The 20956-nt window shown below is 33.4% G+C and overlaps 1 protein-coding gene across 4 annotated transcripts in view; it reads left to right on the forward strand.

The window, feature by feature from the left end:
* LOC134719226 (disintegrin and metalloproteinase domain-containing protein 10-like) overlaps positions 1-20956 on the forward strand; it is a 63937-nt gene that overhangs the window by 18451 nt on the left and 24530 nt on the right. For all 4 annotated transcript variants that reach the window (XM_063582229.1, XM_063582231.1, XM_063582230.1 and 1 more), the window contains exons 7-12: positions 5738-5884; positions 10432-10624; positions 11248-11420; positions 15616-15814; positions 17641-17794; positions 19404-19504. In XM_063582229.1, the coding sequence (XP_063438299.1) occupies positions 5738-5884; positions 10432-10624; positions 11248-11420; positions 15616-15814; positions 17641-17794; positions 19404-19504 (967 nt within the window). The remainder of the gene's footprint in view (positions 1-5737; positions 5885-10431; positions 10625-11247; positions 11421-15615; positions 15815-17640; positions 17795-19403; positions 19505-20956) is intronic.

A 20956-nucleotide genomic window follows, 5' to 3' on the forward strand; every position in this document is an offset into this window, starting at 1 on the left:
TTAATATTTGATTTCATGGTTTTTCCAATCTCTGCATACAAATCCTATTGAAAATTTGGAATTTTTTGAACATTTGAATTAGTGGTTCACTTGAATTCACTAAAGCCACAAAAAATTGGTATTCAAGGAATAGCAATGAATCCAGAGTATTTAAGATATTTTTTTTTGAAAACTTTTGCACATACTTTAAATAAAGATAGCATATCATGCATGTTAGTCACACTCAACTTACATTATGTATTTTTGTCGAGCCTGCAACTTTTGTTGCAGAAAGCTCGACATAGGGATAGTGATCCGGTGGCAGCGACGGTGTTAGCTCACTTCTTAAAAGGTTTATATTTTAGAAGGTGAAAGACCTGGATGCTTCATACTTTGTATATAGATGCCTCATGTTACGAAGTTTCCGTCAGTCACAGGTCCAATGTCCTTAACCTCATTTTCATGGTTCAGTGACCACTTGAAAAAAAAGTTCAGAATTTTTGTAATGTTGAATTCTCTCTTATTATAAGTAATAGGATAACTATATTTGGTATGTGCGTACCTTGCAAAGTCCTCATGCCCGTCAGACAGTTTTCACTTGACCTCGACCTCATTTCATGGATTAGTGAACAAGGTTAAGTTTTGGTGGTCAAGTCCATATCTTAGATACTATAAGCAATAGGGCTAGGATATTTGGTGTATGGAAGGACTGTATGGTGTACATGTCCAACTGGCAGGTGTCACCTGACCTTGACCTCATTTTCATGGTTCAGTGGTTATAGTTAAGTTTTTGTGTTTTGGTCTGTCTTTCTCATACTTTATGCAATAGGTCTACTATATTTGTTGTATGGAATGATTGTAAGGTGTACATGTCTAGCGGGTAGATGTCATCTGACCTTGACCTCATTTTCATGGTTCAGTGGTCAAAAGTTAATTTTTGAAGTTTTGGTCTTTTTATCTAATATTATATGCCAAAAGTCAACTTATATTTGGTGTACTGAAATATATTATGATCTCAATGTCAATCCCGCAGGTTTTATTTGACCATGACCTCAATTTCACGGTTCATTGCACAGTGTTAAGTTTTTGTGTTTTGGTCTATTTTTCTTAAACTTTAAGTAATAGGTCAACTATATTTGTTGTATGGAAGCATTGTTAGCTGTACATGTCTGCCTGGCATGGTTCATCTGACCTTGACCTTATTTGCATGGTTCATTGGTCTTTCTTTAGCTATCTTGGTTAATGTTAAGTTTATGTGACAGTTGTAATAAAGCTTTATATTTAGGACTATCAACATGATATAAATGATTAGTAAAGAAGGCGAGACATTTCAGTGTGTGCACTCTTGTTAAGAAAATATGCTGTTTATTAGGGATGTAAACTCAGTGAAGATTTACTAATCGTGTAATCGTTGGATTTACTGAGTGAAATTTGAGTACTTGATAAGCAATAATCTTTTCAAGTAAATAATTACGGTAATATCTATAGAAATATGATTACTCAAACAACAGTATTTGGGAACTGTAAAAATCTGATACTTAAATTTATTTCTGCCAAAAAAAAGAAAATGCCTACCTACCCAGTGTCTCTATGTTTGGGTAGGGTTTGGGCAAACTAAAATATTTCTAAGTGTGGCCTGATGCGTATAATCGTTTTGAATTTGATCTTATTCCAAAGTATTATCTTAACAAATTTTCTGGCAATAGGTGATTTCTCAACTTTATTAGGTAATTAACAGCCCTGCTGAAAATAATATATGCTCTGACGGTATAGACAGTATAGAGGTGGGGGAATGACTAAGAATGGCTAAAAGTATGGTAAGATTTGAAAAAAAGAGCTCTTGTTCAAAGCCTACCTCTGTTTAGGAGAATTTTGAATGGCAGTTAATGCACACAGTCATATAGCATTTTAATTTTTATGAATTTGTATTAATATTAAAGTGCCTACTCTTAATGAAGATATTGTTGTTGAAGCTTGGTAAAGCAACATCATTTTAACAGGAGACCGATAAGTTGAGTATCATTTTGGTATTCGATACTCTGTAGTACCCAGGGATACTCAGTACTCAAGTACTCATTGACATCCCTACTTTTTTATTAGCTCACCTGGCCCAAACTGTAAACAGCAATAATGTTCAGCAAAGTAAGATCTACAAATAAGTCGACATGACCGAAATGGTCAGTTGCCTCCTTCAGGAGTTATTGCCCTTTATAGTCAATTTTTAACCATTTTTCGTAAATCTTAGTTATCTTTTACAAAAATCTTCTCCTCTGAAACTACTGGGCCAAATTAAACCAAACTTTGCCACAATCATCATTGGGGTATCTAGTTTAAAAAATGTGTGGCGTGACCCGGTCAACCAACCAAGATGGCCGCCATGGCTAAAAATAGAACATAGGGGTAAAATGCAGTTTTTGGCTTATAACTCAAAAACCAAAGCATTTAGAGCAAATCTGACATGGGGTTTTGTTAGTAAGGTCAAGATCTATCTGCCCTGAAATTTAGACGAATCAAACAACCCGTTGTTGGGTTGCTGCCTCTGAATTTGTAATTTTAAGGAAATTTTGATGTTTTTGGTTATTAGCTTGAATATCATTATAGATAGAGATAAACTGTAAACAGCAATAATGTTCAGCAAAGTAAGATTTACAAATAAGTCAACATGTCCAAAATGGTCAGTTGACCCCTTCAGGAGTTATTGCCTTTTATAGTCAATTTTTATCTATTTTTCGTAAATCTTAGTTATCTTTACAAAAATCTTCTCCTCTGAAACTACTGGGCCAAATTAAACCAAACTTGGCCACAATCATCATTGTGGTATCTTGTTATAAAAATGTGTGGCGTGACCCGGTCAACCAACCATGATGGCCGCCATGGCTAAAAATAAAACATAGGGGTAAAATGCAGTTTTTGGCTTATAACTCAAAAACCAAAGCATGTAGAGCAAATCTGACATAGGGTAAAATTGTTTATCAGATCAAGATCTATTTGCCCTGTAATTTTCAGACAAATCAGACAAATTGTTGTTGGGTTGCTGCCCCTGAATCGGTAATTTTAAGGAAATTTTGATATTTTTGGTTATTTTGAATATTATTATAGATAAAGATAAACTGTAAACAGCAAAAATGTTCAGCAAAGTAAGATTTACAAATAAGTCAACATGACCGAAATGGTCAATTGACCCCCTAAGGAGTTATTGTCCTTTATAGTCAATTTTTAACAATTTTAATAAAATTTGTAAATTTTTATTAACATATATTCCACTGAAACTACTGGGCCAAGTTCATTATAGATAGAGATAATTGTAAGCAGCAAGACTGTTAAGTAAAGTGAGATGTACAAACACATCACCATCACCAAAAACACAATTTTGTCATGAATCCATCTGCTTCCTTTGTTTAATATTCACATAGACCAAGGTGAGCGACACAGGCTCTTTAGAGCCTCTAGTTTAAAAACTTAAGGCAGGGGTTAAAAAATTTTGCTACAGCTAACTAGCCCTGGACTTCTTGGCAGCAGGATTTTACTAGCCCTGTTGGAAGAACTGCTAGTCCATCAAAACTGACCTGCTAGCCCTAGCTATATACAGTATGCCTTAAAAATCAAGAGTTTGCTGCGTAATACAAAGTGGGTGTCCTTTGTTTTGAAGGAGACATTATACACTGTATTTAATAAATTTTGTTGATCTGTAATTTATTCTTTTGGTGCTTAACCTAACTTACTCAGGAGCCTGTAATTCAGTGGTTGTCGTTTGTTTATGTGTTACATATTTTGTTTTTCATTCATTTTGTTACATAAATGAGGCCGTTAGTTTTCTCGTTTGAATTGTTTTACATTGTCATGATTGTCTTATCGGGGCCTTTTATAGCTGACTGTGCGGTATGGGCTTTGTTCATTGTTGAAGGCCGTACGGTGACCTATAGTTGTTAATGTTTGTGTCATTTTGGTCTTTTGTGGATAGTTGTCTCATTGGCAATCATACCACATCTTCTTTTTTATATTAGTTGTTCCCACATTCAAAGCAGACTTTTTATTTGCGTACTTGGGGCAACTAACGGCAATATTCACAGAGCATTGTCTGTTTTTTTCCTCAGCAACAGCCAACCTTGCCAGGGGAATCATTGTGTCCCAGTTCTGCCAACTTTTCAGGAAGTGAATGTGTGATTTTTTGGCCAAATTGTAAAGATCAAAGAGAAAAAACAATAGATCAAAGGAAAATGCCGCCAAATAAGCATGAACATGTGTGAGTCTCGCGCTAAAGACTTGGCAGCCCTTCTGTCCTGGACACTATAATTTTTTTTCCGCGACTTTTCCCTGTCGTATTTAGCATTTTTGGGGGATGAATTTTCAGCCTGGTTACTCCTTTCATCTACCGTTTTTCGTTTTGAAACTGACAAAGTTCCTGGGGTTCCCGTACTAAAATATTAAAAAAAATATTTTGTTGCATGGTTTCGTGCTCAAGAGCTGTGCAACAAGACAGGTCAATACCAATCAATACCTCATACCCCCAAATACCGTTAATTGAAAATCTTGGCACGATAAGCAATGTACAATACCCCAAGCCATGGTATGAGTAATCGATATTTAAAGTACGAGAATTGCAATCAACACATGATACCAGGCCACCAGACATGCCAGAGTTATTTGTCCTATTTTTAAAATATGTACAACCCAGTTCAAATTCTTGAAATCCCAGATGATTTAATTGAATCGAATTGGCTAACATAGAATAGTGATGAAGGGATTTTTCACTTTCTATTTTGGAAACGTCAAGAATTTTTTGTTACTAGTCCGTCGGGCATATCGGATTACACATTTTAATTGCCCGAGGCGTAAATGATCTAGTCCTGGGCGTCGGGCTAGTGGATTTTTTAACCCCTGTAAGGTCAAGTAACAGTAAATGGGCTATGTCATAGATTTCAGTAAAATTTGGCATACAGCTCTGGCTCGATGAACTTCAACTGAAAATCGAAATAATAATGCATTCATCTCAATTATCATTTGAAATAGTACTGATTGAATTCTTACAAAATGGGTGAACATTTGTATAGAAAGCACATAAAATCGGCGAAAACTCTTCTAAAATTTGTCTTAAAATCGCCAAATCTCTAATTCTACTCCATAGATTTTTCTTAAAAAACTATATGTTGTTGATACATAAATTTCCGTTATAATCATGCAAAATAAAGATAGGGTCACCGACTTCGTTTTTACGGTATACATCATTCAAAGATGCGTTCTTTGTGAAAAAATCCAACAAAACGTCGAAATAATCGTAACGTTATCGCGTTGCAGGCCGTAAAACGTTGATTTTTGACGTTTTTCACTACCAATAAGGTAGCAAAATGATTATTAGACAAAAAACGTAGTCGGTGACCCTATGATTATTTTATATCATTAAAACAGAAATTTATGTGTCAACAATATATAGTTTTTTAAGAAAAATCTATGGAGTAGAATTATAGATTTGGCGATTTAAAGACAAATTTTAGAAGGTTTTTCGTCGATTTTATGTGCTTCCTATACAAATGTTCACCCATATTAAGAGAAATCAATCTGCAATTTTTCAGAAAATAAAAGAGATAAATGTATAATTTTTTCGATTTTCAGTTGTAGTTCAACGAGCCAAGGTTGTATGCAATTATTTAGCAAAATCTGTGACATAGCCCATTTACTGTTCCTTGACCTTAAAGTAAAATAGAGTAAATATATAAACATAATAAAGGAAAAATGGTTATATCAACATTTATCTTTACAGAAGGACGTGTTAGCTAAAGAAGATATTGTAGGTACATTTGCCTCTCATGTTGATGCCATAAACACCATCTACTCAAACACAGTGTTTAAAACATTTGACAACTCGATAAAATACTCAGGAGTCAGATTTAAAATCCAGAGAACAAAAGTAAGTACATTGTAACAATAAGAAGTTAGTAAACTAAGGTAATGTATCGGGGTTCAAATTTGAATTCTCCTATAGATAAATATGTTTAAACTTAACCTTAAAAAAAGTTAATGCCCAAAGATAACGAATCTGTTCAATAAGTCATTTTGAGCTGACTTGAAATTGGGGTCCTTTTTAGCTCACCTGGCCCAAAGGGCCAAGTGAGCTTTTCCCATCACTTTGCGTCCGTCGTCCGTCGTCGTCCGTTGTCCGTCGTCTGTCGTCCGTCGTCGTTGTTAACTTTTGCAAAAATCTTCTCCTCTGAAACTACTGGGCCAAATTGAACCAAACTTGGCCACAATCATTATTAGGGTATCTAGTTTAAAAAATGTGTGGCGTGACCTGGTCAACCAACCAAGATGGCCGCCACGGCTAAAAATAGAACATAGGGGTAAAATGCAGTTTTTGGCTTATAACTCAAAAACCAAAGCATTTAGAGGAAATCTGACAGGGGGTAAAAATGTTTATCAGGTCAAGATCTATCTGCCCTGAAATTTTCAGATTAATTGGTCAACTCGTTGTTGGGTTGCTGCCCCTGAATTGGTAAATTTTGAGGAAATTTTGCTGTTTTTGGTTATTATCTTGAGTATTGTTATAGTTAGAGATAAACTGTAAACAGCAATTATGTTCAGCAAAGTAAGATTTACAAATAAGTCAACATGATTGAAATGGTCAGTTGACCCCTTTAGGAGTTATTGCCCTTTATAGTCAATTTTTAACCATTTTTTCGTAAATCTTAGCTATCTTTTACAAAAATCTTCTCCTCTGAAACTACTGGGCCAAATTCAATCAAACTTGGCCACAATTATTATTGGGGTATCTAGTTTAAAAAATGTGTCCGGTGACCCAGTCCACCAACCAAGATGGCCACCACGGCCAAAAATAGAACATAGGGGTAAAATGCAGTTTTTGGCTTATAATTCAAAAATGAAAACATTTAGAGCAAATCTGACATGGTGTAAAATTGTTTATCAGATCAAGATCTATCTGCCCTCTAATTTTCAGATGAATCTGGCAACCCATTGTTAGGTTGCTGCCCCTGAATCGGTAATTTTAAGGAAATTTTGCTGTTTTTGGTTATTATCTCGAATATTATTATAGATAGAGATAAACTGTTAACAGCAATTATGTTCAGCAAAGTAAGATTTACAAATAAGTCAACATGACTGAAATGGTCAATTGACCCCCTAAGGAGTTATTGACCTTTATAGTCAATTTTTAACAATTTTCATCAAATTTGTAAATTTTTATTAACATTTTCCACTGAAACTACAGGGCCAAGTTCATTATAGATAGAAATATTGAGAGCCGTGGTGTAGTGGTTAGTGCATCGGACTACTAACACAAAGGTTCCTGGTTCGATTCCCGTTTGGGATGAAAATTTCAGGAACTCAATGTTCGGCTCTCCCTTGACACCATTTGCGAGTGTGGTCTTGAGGAAAGGATGATAGTCCGTCGGAAGGGGACGATAAATGGCTGACCTGTGTTAAGAGAGAGCCATATCTCTTGCACTTTAAAGACACCCTTGTAGATTTCGAAAAAGGGTAGGCTAATGCCGCTACAAGGCAGCACTCGCACCCGCAAAGTGGAAAGGGATTTATATAAGTTGCAAAACTTGTTTCCCAATCCACTCTAAATAAATATGTTTAAACTAAAGATAGAGATAAATGTAAGCAGCAAGACTGTTTAGTAAAGTAAGATTTACAAACACATCACCATCACCAAAACACAATTTTGTCATGAATCCATCTGCTTCCTTTGTTTAATATTCACATAGACCAAGGTGAGCGACACAGGCTCTTTAGAGCCTCTAGTTCAAACTGTCAAATTTATATAAATTCTCAACATGAAAGAAAAAGTAAAGACAGTTTCACCACACTTACTTCACCAAATTTCTAAACTCTTTTCTAAAATCATTTGAAAAACAATACATAAAATGTATAAATTATTTCAATGACTTTAACTGTAAATTTCTAAGGAATAGAGGATGTTTCTATATATTTTTTAGAAAGATACAAAAAAAAGGTTTATTTTTTTTATAAATTAAGAGTGATTTCCTAATTCAACTGGAAGTTTTTTTCTGTCTCTCAACTAGCAGGAAATTATTAATTTTTTTTTCAGTTTTATTACCAGCAAAAGCGTTTGAATATAACTGATAATAGTTTTACTCATTTAATTTGGCATGAAACCATTTTTATACGACCGCAAATTTTGAAAAAATTTTCGTCGTATATTGCTATCACGTTGGCGTCTATTGCTATCACGTTGGCGTCGTCGTCGTCGTCGTCGTCGTCGTCGGCGTCGTCGTCGTCGTCGTCGTCGTCGTCCGAATACTTTTAGTTTTCGCACTCTAACTTTAGTAAAAGTGAATAGAAATCTATGAAATTTTAACACAAGGTTTATGACCATAAAAGGAAGGCTGGTATTGATTTTGGGAGTTTTGGTCCCATTATTTTAGGAATTAGGGGCCAAAAAGGGCCCAAATAAGCATTTTCTTGGTTTTCGCACTATAACTTTAGTTTAAGTTAATAGAAATCTATGAAATTTTTACACAAGGTTTATAACCACAAAATAAAGGTTGGGATTGATTTTGGGAGTTTAATTTTCAACAGTTTAGGAATTAGGGGCCAAAAAAGGGCCCAAATAAGCATTATTCTTGGTTTTCGCACAATAACTTAAGTTAAAGTAAATAGAAATCAATGAAATTTAAACACAATGTTTATGACCACAAAAGGAAGGTTGGTATTGATTTTGGGAGTTTCGGTCCCAACAGTTTAGGAATTAGGGGCCAAAAAGGGACCCAAATAAGCATTTTTCTTGGTTTTCGCACCATAGCGTTAGTATAAGTAAATAGAAATCTATGAAATTTAAACGCAAGGTTTATGACTATAAAAGGAAGGTTGGTATTGATTTTGGAAGTTTTGGTCCCAACAGTTAAGGAAAAAGGGGCCCAAAGGGTCCAAAATTAAACTTTGTTTGATTTCATCAAAATTGAATAATTGGGGTTCTTTAATATGCCGAATCTAACTGTGTATGTAGATTCTTAATTTTTGGTCCCGTTTTCAAATTGGTCTACATTAAGGTCCAAAGGGTCCAAAATTAAACTTATTTTGATTTTAACAAAAATTGAAACCTTGGGGTTCTTTGATATGCTGAATCTAAAAATGTACTTAGATTTTTGATTATTGGCCCAGTTTTCAAGTTGGCCCAAATCGGGGTCCAAAATTAAACATTGTTTGATTTCATCAAAAATTGAATAATTGGGGTTCTTTGATATGCCAAATCTAACTGTGTATGTAGATTCTTAATTTTTGGTCCTGTTTTAAAATTGGTCTAAATTAAAGTGCAAAGGGTCCAAAATTAAACTAAGTTTGATTTTAACAAAAATTAAATTCTTGGGCCTCTTTGATATGCTGAATCTAAACATGTACTTAGATTTTTGATTATGGGCCCAGTTTTCAAGTTGGTCCAAATCAGGATCTAAAATTATATTATTTATTGTGCAATAGCAAGTCTTTTCAATTGCACAGTATTGTGCAATGGCAAGAAATATCTAATTTCACAATATTGTGAAATAGCAAATTTTTTTTTAATTAAGAGTTATCTTTCTTTGCCCAGTATAGTAAGCAAGAAATATCTGCAAGAATTTTTTTTAATTAGAGTTATCTTTCTTTGTCCAGAATCAACTTAAATCTTTGTTATATACAATATACAATGTATATTCACTTTTTACTACCAACTGATAAATTTAAATAATCTTTACCATTCAGTGATAACAAGCAGTTTTTTTACATCATGTATTTAAATGAGTAGTAATTGTTGCAAACTCCATTAGAATATTTTAATTGAAATTAGTTTTGGAATAAGGGAAAGGGGGATGTGAATAAAAAATTGGGTTAAATTTTTCTCATTTGAAATTTCATTAATAAAATGAAAATTTCTTCAAACATTTTTTTGAGAGGATTAATATTCAACAGCATAGTGAATTGCTCTAAGAGAAAACAAAAATTTTAAGTTCATTTGAATACATTCATTCTGTGTCAGAAACCTATGCTGTGTCAACTATTTAATCACAATCCAAATTTAGAGCGGAATCCAGCTTGAATGTTGTGTCCATACTTGCCCCAACCGTTCAGGGTTCAACCTCTGCGGTCGTATAAAGCTACGCCCTGCGGAGCATCTGGTTCATTTTAAGAAACAGATTAAGTGTCTTAATATTACTGCAATATTTTTATTATTGCAAAAAAATCAACAGGATTATAATTGCAATAATTCAAACTGGCATTTTGATTTTTTTTGTTAAAATTAAACAGGATTTTTCTCAAGATTGCAAAAAATAAAATCGCATTTTAGTCTAAAATGACAGAATTGCAATAATAAATGCACACAATTATTTCTGAATTTACAGTTTTCACACTACATGTTTCAGCCTTTGAATTTAACAGATGTGTACATATCAAAATATAAATGTTGTTTTAATTGAAATTAACATTAATCTATTATTTCAGATAATGACACCTGCAACAGAAGGATGTGCATCATCCAACCCCAAAACCCTGTGTAGTGACAACATTGACGTCAGTAACTTCCTCAATGAGAATTCACTTATAGATCATTCTGCTTTCTGTCTGGCATACATCTTTACATACAGGGACTTCACACAGGGAACACTGGGACTTGCTTGGGTTGGATCTTCTGGCCGTAAGTAGATTACTTGTATATTAAAAAAGAAGATGTGGTATGATAGCCAATGAAACAACTCTTCACAAGAGACCGTTAGACACAGAAATTAACTGCTACAGATCATTGTAGGACCTTCAAAATGAGCAACACCCATACACCATAGTCAGCTATAAAAGGACCTGAAATACCAAAAGTTTTTACAGTTTTGTTTTGTTTCTCATATCCAAGCTACATTAGAATAAAGAGGAGAAAGTCTTAAAAATCCACCAATAAAGATAAACCTCAATTTGTACATCTTGGTTAATGAGAATTGGTCTCTATACTCCTTGCAACAAAATAATGTCCAAGAAATAGAAATCTGTTTTGAAACAGCTTACATTTGATAGGTTTCAGATTAATACCATGATTGCTAAATTTAAGAAAAATGATAAGTGACTTGTGTGAGTTTCAAAATCCAGGCTGGCTATAACTACTTCGATTTTGTCAAGGTAGATAAGAACCATTTCCCTTCTGGAGATATTAAAGTTCTAATTCCATTGCCTGTTGAACAGTTACTGGTGCTTCACAAATACTGTGTTGATTTTCCCATTATACCTGTTAGACTTAAAATTAAAAATAAATATATTGTTTTATTATTACAGAGGCCTCTGGAGGTATATGTGAGAAGTACAAGTCATTCCCTGAAGGTGGTAAACAAGTAATGAAGTCTTTGAACACCGGAATTGTGACTTTGGTGAATTATGGAGATGATGTAGCTCCACGTGTATCACAGCTAACATTCGCACATGAAGTTGGACATAATTTTGGTTCACCTGTAAGTTTCCTGTTGATCAAGCCATGACCATAAATCGCAGCTGAAGGGGAATTTAGTTTTACCCCTGTCTGTCAGTCCCTCAGTCTTTATGTACTTATATATATATATATATATATGTATTTACATTCCAAAATTATATTCGATTCTTAAACTTTAGTTGCCATAACCGAATGTATACACAATGCTTATTACCACATAACAGCTGTCAAGTTTCAATTTGGGTGGTATCATTTTTACCGTTCTACAGGCAAAAATATTAAAAATGCAAGCGGGGCGTTATCTGTGTCCCATGAACCCATTCCCCATTAATTCAGTTATTGCCCCTGAAATGTTTAAATTTAAAACTGCATGTACAATATAAACTTTAGCTCCTGTAAAGCAGTGCTAATAACAATTATATATATATATCTCCAAAATGTTGATTGTCATCTGAATTTAATAAGCATGCAATAATTTATCAATCCATCCCCTTCCCTTTCATAAATGTGACCTACTGAATTAGACTTTTTACCGGATTTGTTATCTCATAAGCAACACGACGGGTGCCACATGTGGAGCAGGATCTGCTTACTTTTCCGGAGCACCTCAGATCACCCCTAGTTTTTGGTGGAGTTCGTGTTGTTTATTCTTTAGTTTTCTATGTTGTGTCATGTGTACTATTGTTTGTCTGTTTGTCCTTTTATTTATTTTCGATTTAAAGGGAAATTCCGCGATTTTTTACTTATCTCAACATAAAAAACACATTTGCAAAGTTTTAAATTTATATTCCTACTAATAACGGAGAAAATCAAGTATTTGTAACTTTTTGGGTTGAATTTTCAAGTGGGTTGTGACGTTTTAGCCCGATGTGTTGAATTCTGGGAACAAATAAAATCTGTTTAACTCTTATAGCTTATCGACAATATACGCAATTAAAAGCGCACAGCTGACGAATGGTCGTAGTTATTAACCACAATATAAGAATGAACGAAAATGAATATGCATATACCGTTTTGTATTGATTGAATTAAACTCCTATAAAATTATCTCTTGTAAATGTTTTCGAATAAATTTCATTAATTATTGTTGAGATTTTTGTCGAGCCTTCGACTTTAGTCGAAAAAGCGAGACTAAGCGATCCTACTTTCCGTCCGCGTTGTCGTCGGCGGCGTCCACAAATATTCACTCTGTGGTTAAAGTTTTTGAAATTTTAATAACTTTCTTAAATATACTGGATTTCTACCAAACTTGGACAGAAGCTTGTTTATGATCATAAGATAGTATCCAGAAGTAAATTTTGTAAAAATAAAATTCCATTTTTTCCATATTTTACTTATAAATGGACTTAGTTTTTCTGCGAGAAAACATTACATTCACTCTGTGGTTAAAGTTTTTAGAATTTTAATAACTTTCTTAAACTATCCTTGGTTTGAACCAAATTTTGACAGAAGCTTGTTTATGATCATAAGATAGTATCCAGAAGTAAATTTTGTAAAAAAATAACTCCATTTTTTCTGTATTTTACTTTTAAATGGACTTAGTTTTTCTGCGAGGAAACATTACATTCACTCTGTGGTTAAAGTTTTTAAAATTTTAATAACTTTCTTAAACTATCCTGGGTTTGTACCAAACTTGGACAGAAGCTTCTTTATGACCATAAGATAGTATCCAGAAGAAAATATTGTAAAAAGATAACTCCATTTTTTCTGTATTTTACTTTTAAATGGACTTAGATTTTCTTCCAGTTAACATTATATACAGTCGGCAGTTTAAGTTTTCAAAACATTAATTAGATTCATTAACTATCCTAGATTTTTACCAAACTTGGACAGAAGCTTCTTACAATCAAAAGATAGTATCAAGAGGAATTTTTTTATTGATTTTTTTCCTCATTTTTTGTTGAGCCTGCGATTTACAGCAAAAGTAGGCGAGACACTGGGTTCCGCGGAACCCTTACAATTTTTTTTCATAAAATATTTATTGAACATTTTTACTGATATTGAACTGAAAATATTTCAGTTCTATTTACCGTTATTGTTTTGATAATCATTTCAATGCAACTAATGTGTGAGCAGAGTGTGTATATTATTTTGTAAAGGTCACAGTATATTTCTCGGCTTGAGGTCAATTCGTTTACCTTGTAGCTATTTAGCTGCAGGTGTGAGTTCAAGCGTACACAGGTATGAATGTTGTTATTTGGAAAGGATAAACAGAAAGGATTAGAAAGAGTATGCTGTATTTAATACACTAAGATTTAATACACGATGAGAATAAAGATACAATAATTAAATTGTGTAAATTAATTGAAAATAAAATTCAGATTTGTAATTCCGAAAGTGTATAAAAATGAAAGGAAACAATTTTTGATTACTTTCTTAGCGGCAATTGGCGTAGAGATTCAAATATGAAGTAAAAAATAGTAGTTTTAATCTTTAATAAAAACTAAATGCAATATTACCCGATTTGATATACCATTGCACATCTGTTTGATATCATTGACTTCACCGGAATTTCTTAACTTGTATTCAAATCTCTGGCTGTGTTTAAAATCTCATAAAACTATCGCAATTTTAAAGTTTTTAATTGCAAGAAATACAACATACAACATGCATGATTTTTTTTTAGTTTCTTTTTAACATTTCATTCTTACATAATTAAATTCATTTGACAATCATTTTCACAAACTTTTTGTGAAAAGAATACCAATTATCTAAGCTAAGGCATTATTTTTTTGAGGATTTTTGCACATTTTTTTTTTTAATTCTATGATAATATTTGTGCAATGTTGAACATGATAGCCGTCATTAATCCAAATAAGTAATACAGTAGTTGTAATAAAACTTATATTTTAGTCATGCATAACTGATATTGACGAATTTAGAATAGTTCGTCCCTACATCGTTGTTCTTGAAACAATCATTATTAGTATACATGTAAGTTTCCTGACGTATAAGCGACATTGAGGATGAGCTCCAGAGAAAGCAGACTAGTAGCGTTTCGTTAGTTTGTTTGTTGGGAAAGGAGAGGAAATGCAACCACTTGTACAGATAAACAACAGAATTACCATACAAGCATTTATAGTCAACACAACCAAAAAGAGTTCCCATCTTTGGACGGGGAATATGAAGGCTTCCAAGAATGAACAAGTGACATGTCTAACTCTGAACAGTTAGAAAACGGACTATCGACATCGACCGCTTGTTCTTGATATTTGAAACTGCATGCATATATACGTATACGGTTATGATAGTGATGAGTTCTTGCGTCTGACAAAAACTAAATTCCTTCATGGTTATATCTTGCCATACGTTTATATTGGTTTGTAAGGTGATTACTCAAAATCATTATTTGAAAATCCTGTTTGTGAGATGTAGATTTATTTCAATACCGAAATTTCGTATATATATTAAGTTTCACAAGTGTATTACACGGAGAAGCTCTAAAGGTACATTACTCCCATTTTCTTTGGGTGTGAACCATCGATGCAATATCAAAGAATAAGATGATGATGGTATGGGCGTCATGTGGCAAATATTACATGCATATCGGACCATGAGTTGTCAATCTGTATGAAAAAATTTCCAATACAACCATGATGTATTATTGAGAAGGAATGTTTACCTCATATTTAAAAAAATAAGAATATTTTCCGTATCAAGTTAGTTAGTCGGATAAAACAACTGTACGATTGACAAGATATCGACACGCAATTACGACTACATCAGTTACTGTAGTTTTATTCCTTTGTGGTTTATAGACATTTCGTTGTTATTAATCGGGAAAGAAGACAAAATGGCCGAACGCAGAGAATTGATTCTCTAAATTTAAAACCGATGGTGATCACTTATCTTGCGGAATTAAACTTTAATATCTATGAATTTGAGCATTTTTATACAGAATGAACTATTTAGGGGCCAGCTGAAGGACGCCTCCGGGTGCGGGAATTTCTCGCTACATTGAAGATCTGTTGGTGACCTTCTGCTGTTGTTTTTTTATTTGGTCGGGTTGTTGTCTCTTTGACACATTCCCCATTTCCATTCTCAATTTTATAATATCAATTTTTGATTTTTTTGCGAAGTTTCCCTTTAAGAGTTTGACTGTCCCTCTTGTATCTTTCGTCCCTCTTTTACTGTATAGAAAAATAGATAATGGTGTGTTTTCAAGTTGAAGAAAATGCAATAATCATAATATTTGAAGAGTTTATAACATTTTTCAGCATGACAGTGGGCAGCAATGTGCTCCTTATGGTACTGGTGCCACAGATGCTAACCAAGGTAACTACATCATGTATGCCTCAGCTACAAAAGGAAACCAGCCACATAACGATGAATTCTCACCTTGTAGTAAAGACAACATGACCAGAGTAATGAATGCTGTGTTTGATGAGAGATATGGAAAAAAAAACTGCTTCCAAAGTATGTATATAATTTCAGCCAGAAATGTTTAGTTTTCAAGGTACCATAGTTCTTTTTACATGTATGCTGTCTACTTAGTTAAGATAAATAGATGAAGATATGTTTAAAAAAAAGAGAGAATAATATCCCCCCTATTAATGGTTTGAGGAAACATCTTTGCCAATCACCTGTAATTCCTTCTTTCTATATATATATAATAAAATTAACGGTACCAATTTTCTTGCACCAGATGCTCATTTCGACATTACATGTCTCTTCAGTGATGCTCGTGGCCAAAATATTTGAAATCCAAATCTTATATAAAAGATGAAGAGCTATAATCCAAAAGGTCCATAAAGTAGAGCCAAATCCGTGAAAGGAATCAGAGCATTGCATGAGGGAGATACATTCCTTAATTTATAATAATTTGTATCATTTTGTAACAGCAAATTTTAATAACACAAAAAAAAACTACTGGGCTGGTGATACCCTCGAGGACCAAGGGTCCGGAAACGGTCATATTTACCAGTCATGTCCTAAACTGAAACTATAATGTCCTAAACTTTTAATTGGGATTTAGGTCAAATTTTATTTTTCAACAGTAATAATTTCGGTCATTTCGTTTGAGATTGACTTTCAAAATCGCCATTTTGAACATATTTTTGTTTTGTTATCGACTTCCTGTAATTAAACTGCCACACCAATAAAGTGTTATAATCCTGAGGGCCCTCCTAATAACTATATTAATGCCTCGGGGAGCTATTGGCTAATGATTGCTAATCTCTTTACCTGTGTTTTTAATTCACACCTGGCAATTAATCACAAGCTCCAAACTATTATTATAAAGAAATAAAAATTCCATTCCAACTGGCTTCATTATTTGATAACCCAACAGGTCAGACAATTGTCAATTATGATTTAAAATTAAATTAAAACTTGGTTTAATTTACGTAGAAAAAAATATTTTTTTACATGCTTTGTTTACTATGTAATACGCATGCTTGAAATTCTCTTCCACAGCTTTAGACAATTAATCGTAAATTTAAATAATTTCATCCTAATTAAAGCTTGTGCAACTATTTTAATTAATATTCTTGCACTATTAAAATATTAAAAAGCCGCTGATTTCCTGTGATTTGGGTAAACAAAACTAATCCCGGAAATGAGTCCGGAATTGTTTGTTTTAGTATTGTCGCATTACATCCGGTTTGAATTTTGACTTCAGAATCGAAAGAAACATAAGTGATAACTGAGAATATTATCGTTTTGAGTCATTAAAATCATTTAATTTTAAACTGTTGCCTTCCCTTAATTGCTCTTGATCGATTTTTGGAAAATGGTAGGACAAATCATGAAGCAAATGCAATGCAACAGTGAAACAAGTTTGTTGATGCTACGAACATGATGATCGAGTATGAGCATACTCATAATGAGTCTCATGCAGTAATGTGATTTTGACAATCATTTTTTGAAAAGGGGCATCAACTTTTAAGTTGTATGAAAATGACAGAAATTAGGTGAAAAAAATTCCGGATCCTTGTCGGGGACTAATATATAACTTGTTCATTAAAAGGATTTAATCCCTAACATTAAGGGACAGTGGTTAGAAGACCTAGAAGGATTTATTCCCTAACATTAAGGGACAGTGGTTAGAGGACCTAGAAGGATTTATTCCCTAACATTAAGGGACAGTGGTTAGAGGACCTAGAAGGATTTAATTCCTAACATTAAGAAGACCATTTCTTTAAAATAAACAACATATTTATGTAAAGGAAAAGGCAACTTTTCATACCCAGTTTCATCAAAACTTTTAACGTATTTCATGGACTATTATTTTCTTTTATAAGATGATGATGCTGCCTTCTGTGGTAACAGTATTGTTGAAGCTGGAGAAGAGTGTGATTGTGGTTATGAAGAAGATTGTAAGCAGTCTGATAAGTGTTGTGCTGGACGAGATTCTAATGGAAACGGATGTACACTTATGGCAGGGGCAAGTTGCAGGTAATATATAAATGCCTATTTGGTTTACTGGCTGAAAGATATAACTATTATGCAAATTTGAAAATGTGAGATTTTGAAAGCATATTGTTTTACCCCTGTCTGCCTTTCCCTCCCATTATGGGTACTGTGAATTGATTTGTTTAAACTTACAAAAAATTGCAAGGCATATCTCTATGATCTCTGTGATAGCAGTTTTTTTTTAACAAACAGCTTCAATTAAAATAACCAACCAAATTACAGTTTGACTTGAACATTGAAAAATACTAAATTTGTTTCAATCTGTGTATAAGATTTGTTTCATGACAATAAGATATGTCCGATGAAAATAAAGAAAAAAATTAAAAAAATTCTAAATATTTTACTTGGATTATATGTTTGATTTGGATTCGAGGTAAGGCCTTTTTTTTTTAATTAGTTGGTTTACGGATCCGCCGACCCGATTTTGTTTAAAAGTGAAATAAAATTAAAATTTTGATTTCGTGTTGTTTTTTATTCCGCCGACCCGATTTTTCGAGTGCTGTGAATAAAAAAATCCGAGGCGTTCCAAAACGTTTTGTCTGTGTCAATAAAGCGTTTGTAGTGAACGGCGTATTTTGAAAAGCTTCGAAATGACGCAGACAAATTCAAAAACCCAACGAGGGAGGACCATGGAGTCTGACGGCTTCATCTACTTTCAGTTGAATATTAACTTTGATGGTCAACGTACTGAGAGCACTTTTATCAAATGCAAACCTAAGCAAACAATCGGCGATGCCATATTCGACAATATGGCTGATGAAAATGTTGCCTTTGTCAAGGTACAAACAGTTTCGCCACCAAACAAAACTAGGGCAGACACCCCTACCAGTACACCCGTAGAAGTGCTTGCTTCTTCGCCAAGCACGCTGCAATTGCAATTATTAAAGGAGTCAGAATAATGTGTTTGGGTAAGGTAACATATCTTTGGGGGAACTGTTACCTTGTGAGCTAGCACATTTAAATTCTGGCTCAGTGTGTCAGTTTAGCATTTCATTTCTCATTATCATATTCTCATCCTAATTATGCATCTGATTAGCCACTAGACATTAAACAACAATTGACCATCCATCCATCAAATGCAAAGCATATCAAGATAAGAGCTAAACTATTTCTCCTCCTCAACCCCTGTAATGTCATGAATGAACAGCATTTTTTTATTTTTTTTCCTCCGGCTCAAATTTTTCAGAACAGTTATACGTGAACAAAAAAAAAATCTAAGATTGCTATTTTATTTTTATTTTTTTTACCTCCTCCGACCCTAACCTTTGACACTAGTTGTCCGTAAACCAACTAATTAAAAAAAAAAGGCCTAAATGTAAAGGGAAATTTAATTAAGTATATAGTAAAATTGAGAATGGAAGTGGTGAATGAGTCGAAAAGACAAAAACCCATACAAAGACCAGAAAACAGACCAAGGCTACTGAAGGGTTTCATAAGAATAGCAAGAAAATCATGAACCAGCTGGACCATTAAAAAAGGTGCTAGTATTAATTGATGAAAAAACATATAACAAACAATAAACATGATAAATATACCATAAATTTGTTCCATAAGAATTTGTAAAAAAATCATTTTTTATTTGTACTTTCAGTCCTTCCCAAGGAGGTTGCTGTGATCCAACGACCTGTAAACCAGTCACAGATTCCCGTCAGTGTAGACCACAAACAGACTGTGCAGCCGCATCAAACTGTTCATATCCTTTTTGTAAAACAGCTACTCTTTGAATTTGAAAAACAAACAAAAAACAAGTCTCATCCTTCTGATATTGCAAACTTAATATAGTTTTATCATAAATTGTAAAATTCTTCTGATGTTGCAAACTTAACAGTTTTATCATAAATTGTAAAATCTTGAAAGTCATACAATTTTACACTGATTTTTAGAAACCAGAACATTTTTGTCAAGTTACCTATTCCAGTTGATATTCTGTAAAAATAATTCAGTAAAACAGTCAGGGGTACTACTTGTACAAGTTGTTTTTATTTACTTCAAGAAGTAAAATTAAATATACTTAGGGCTGTTCCAAAAAATACTATGTCCCCCCCAGGGACGGCACTTTTTTTTAACCCCCACCACCCACAGAAATAAAATTTAATTAGAACAGCACTCCCTTTGCATTTTGGTATTTCAAATACAACCACCCACATAATATTTAAAAAAATTGCCTTCCCTGGGGGGGACATAGTATTTTCTGGAACAGCCCTTATACAAGTGAATCATTATGTTTAAATAATCTCCCCTTACTTTTCTCAAAAATTTACTTGTATAAGTGAATTTTTATTACAATCCCACAAACGTTCTCTAGTTTTAAGATGTAAAGACATGCCTTTAATGATTTTTCCAAGCTAAGCTCAATTTTTTTTGATAGAATTCAATGTTTCATCTCATTGATTTAACAAAGAAACTGATTGCACAAAGATCTTAAGTATTTGGGCAAGGCCTTCAAAAATTGCTCCTTGGGGGCTTGTAAATGAGCAGTGTTTTGAAGATAACAAACAAATTGGATTTTCATTGTCCATGGAATTAGACTTAAATGATAAGTAAAGACATCTGCAAAGGGCAGACACTTTAAAATTCTATTAGAGCTAAGAAATCCTAAGAATTTAAGAAAAGAAGAAAGGATGACTTCTTTTACTTATATAGGTAAAAAAATCTGAATGTCTAAGGGACATAACTTAGCCATATTTTTTTTTACCTATACAAGTAAATAGAATTCACTTGTATAAGTATCCTACAAATTTACTTATATAAGTATATTAATATTACGTCTTCAAGTAAATAAAAATAACTTGTACAAGTAGTACCTCTGACTGATGGATAGATATATAAATGAATAGATATTTTTATTTTTAAGTACAAGTTGGTACATATACATGAAATACAATATTTTACAATTTCAAACATATGCAGTCAATAAACATGTAGAGGCTTATGATGCACCAGTGTTTTCCTTTTTTCACTAAGGTAAGGTGGGTGTTTTCCAAAAATCACTTACAACCGGGTGTTGTTTTTTTTTAAATGTCCAACCGTTTTTAGCTCACCTGGCCCGAAGGGCCAAGTGAGCTTTTCTCATCACTTTGCGTCCGGCGTCCGTCGTCGTCGTCCGTCGTCGTCCGTCGTCGTCCGTCGTTAACTTTTACAAAA

The sequence above is a fragment of the Mytilus trossulus genome, chromosome 5 (assembly GCF_036588685.1).
Source record: "Mytilus trossulus isolate FHL-02 chromosome 5, PNRI_Mtr1.1.1.hap1, whole genome shotgun sequence".
NCBI lineage: Eukaryota > Metazoa > Mollusca > Bivalvia > Mytilida > Mytilidae > Mytilus > Mytilus trossulus.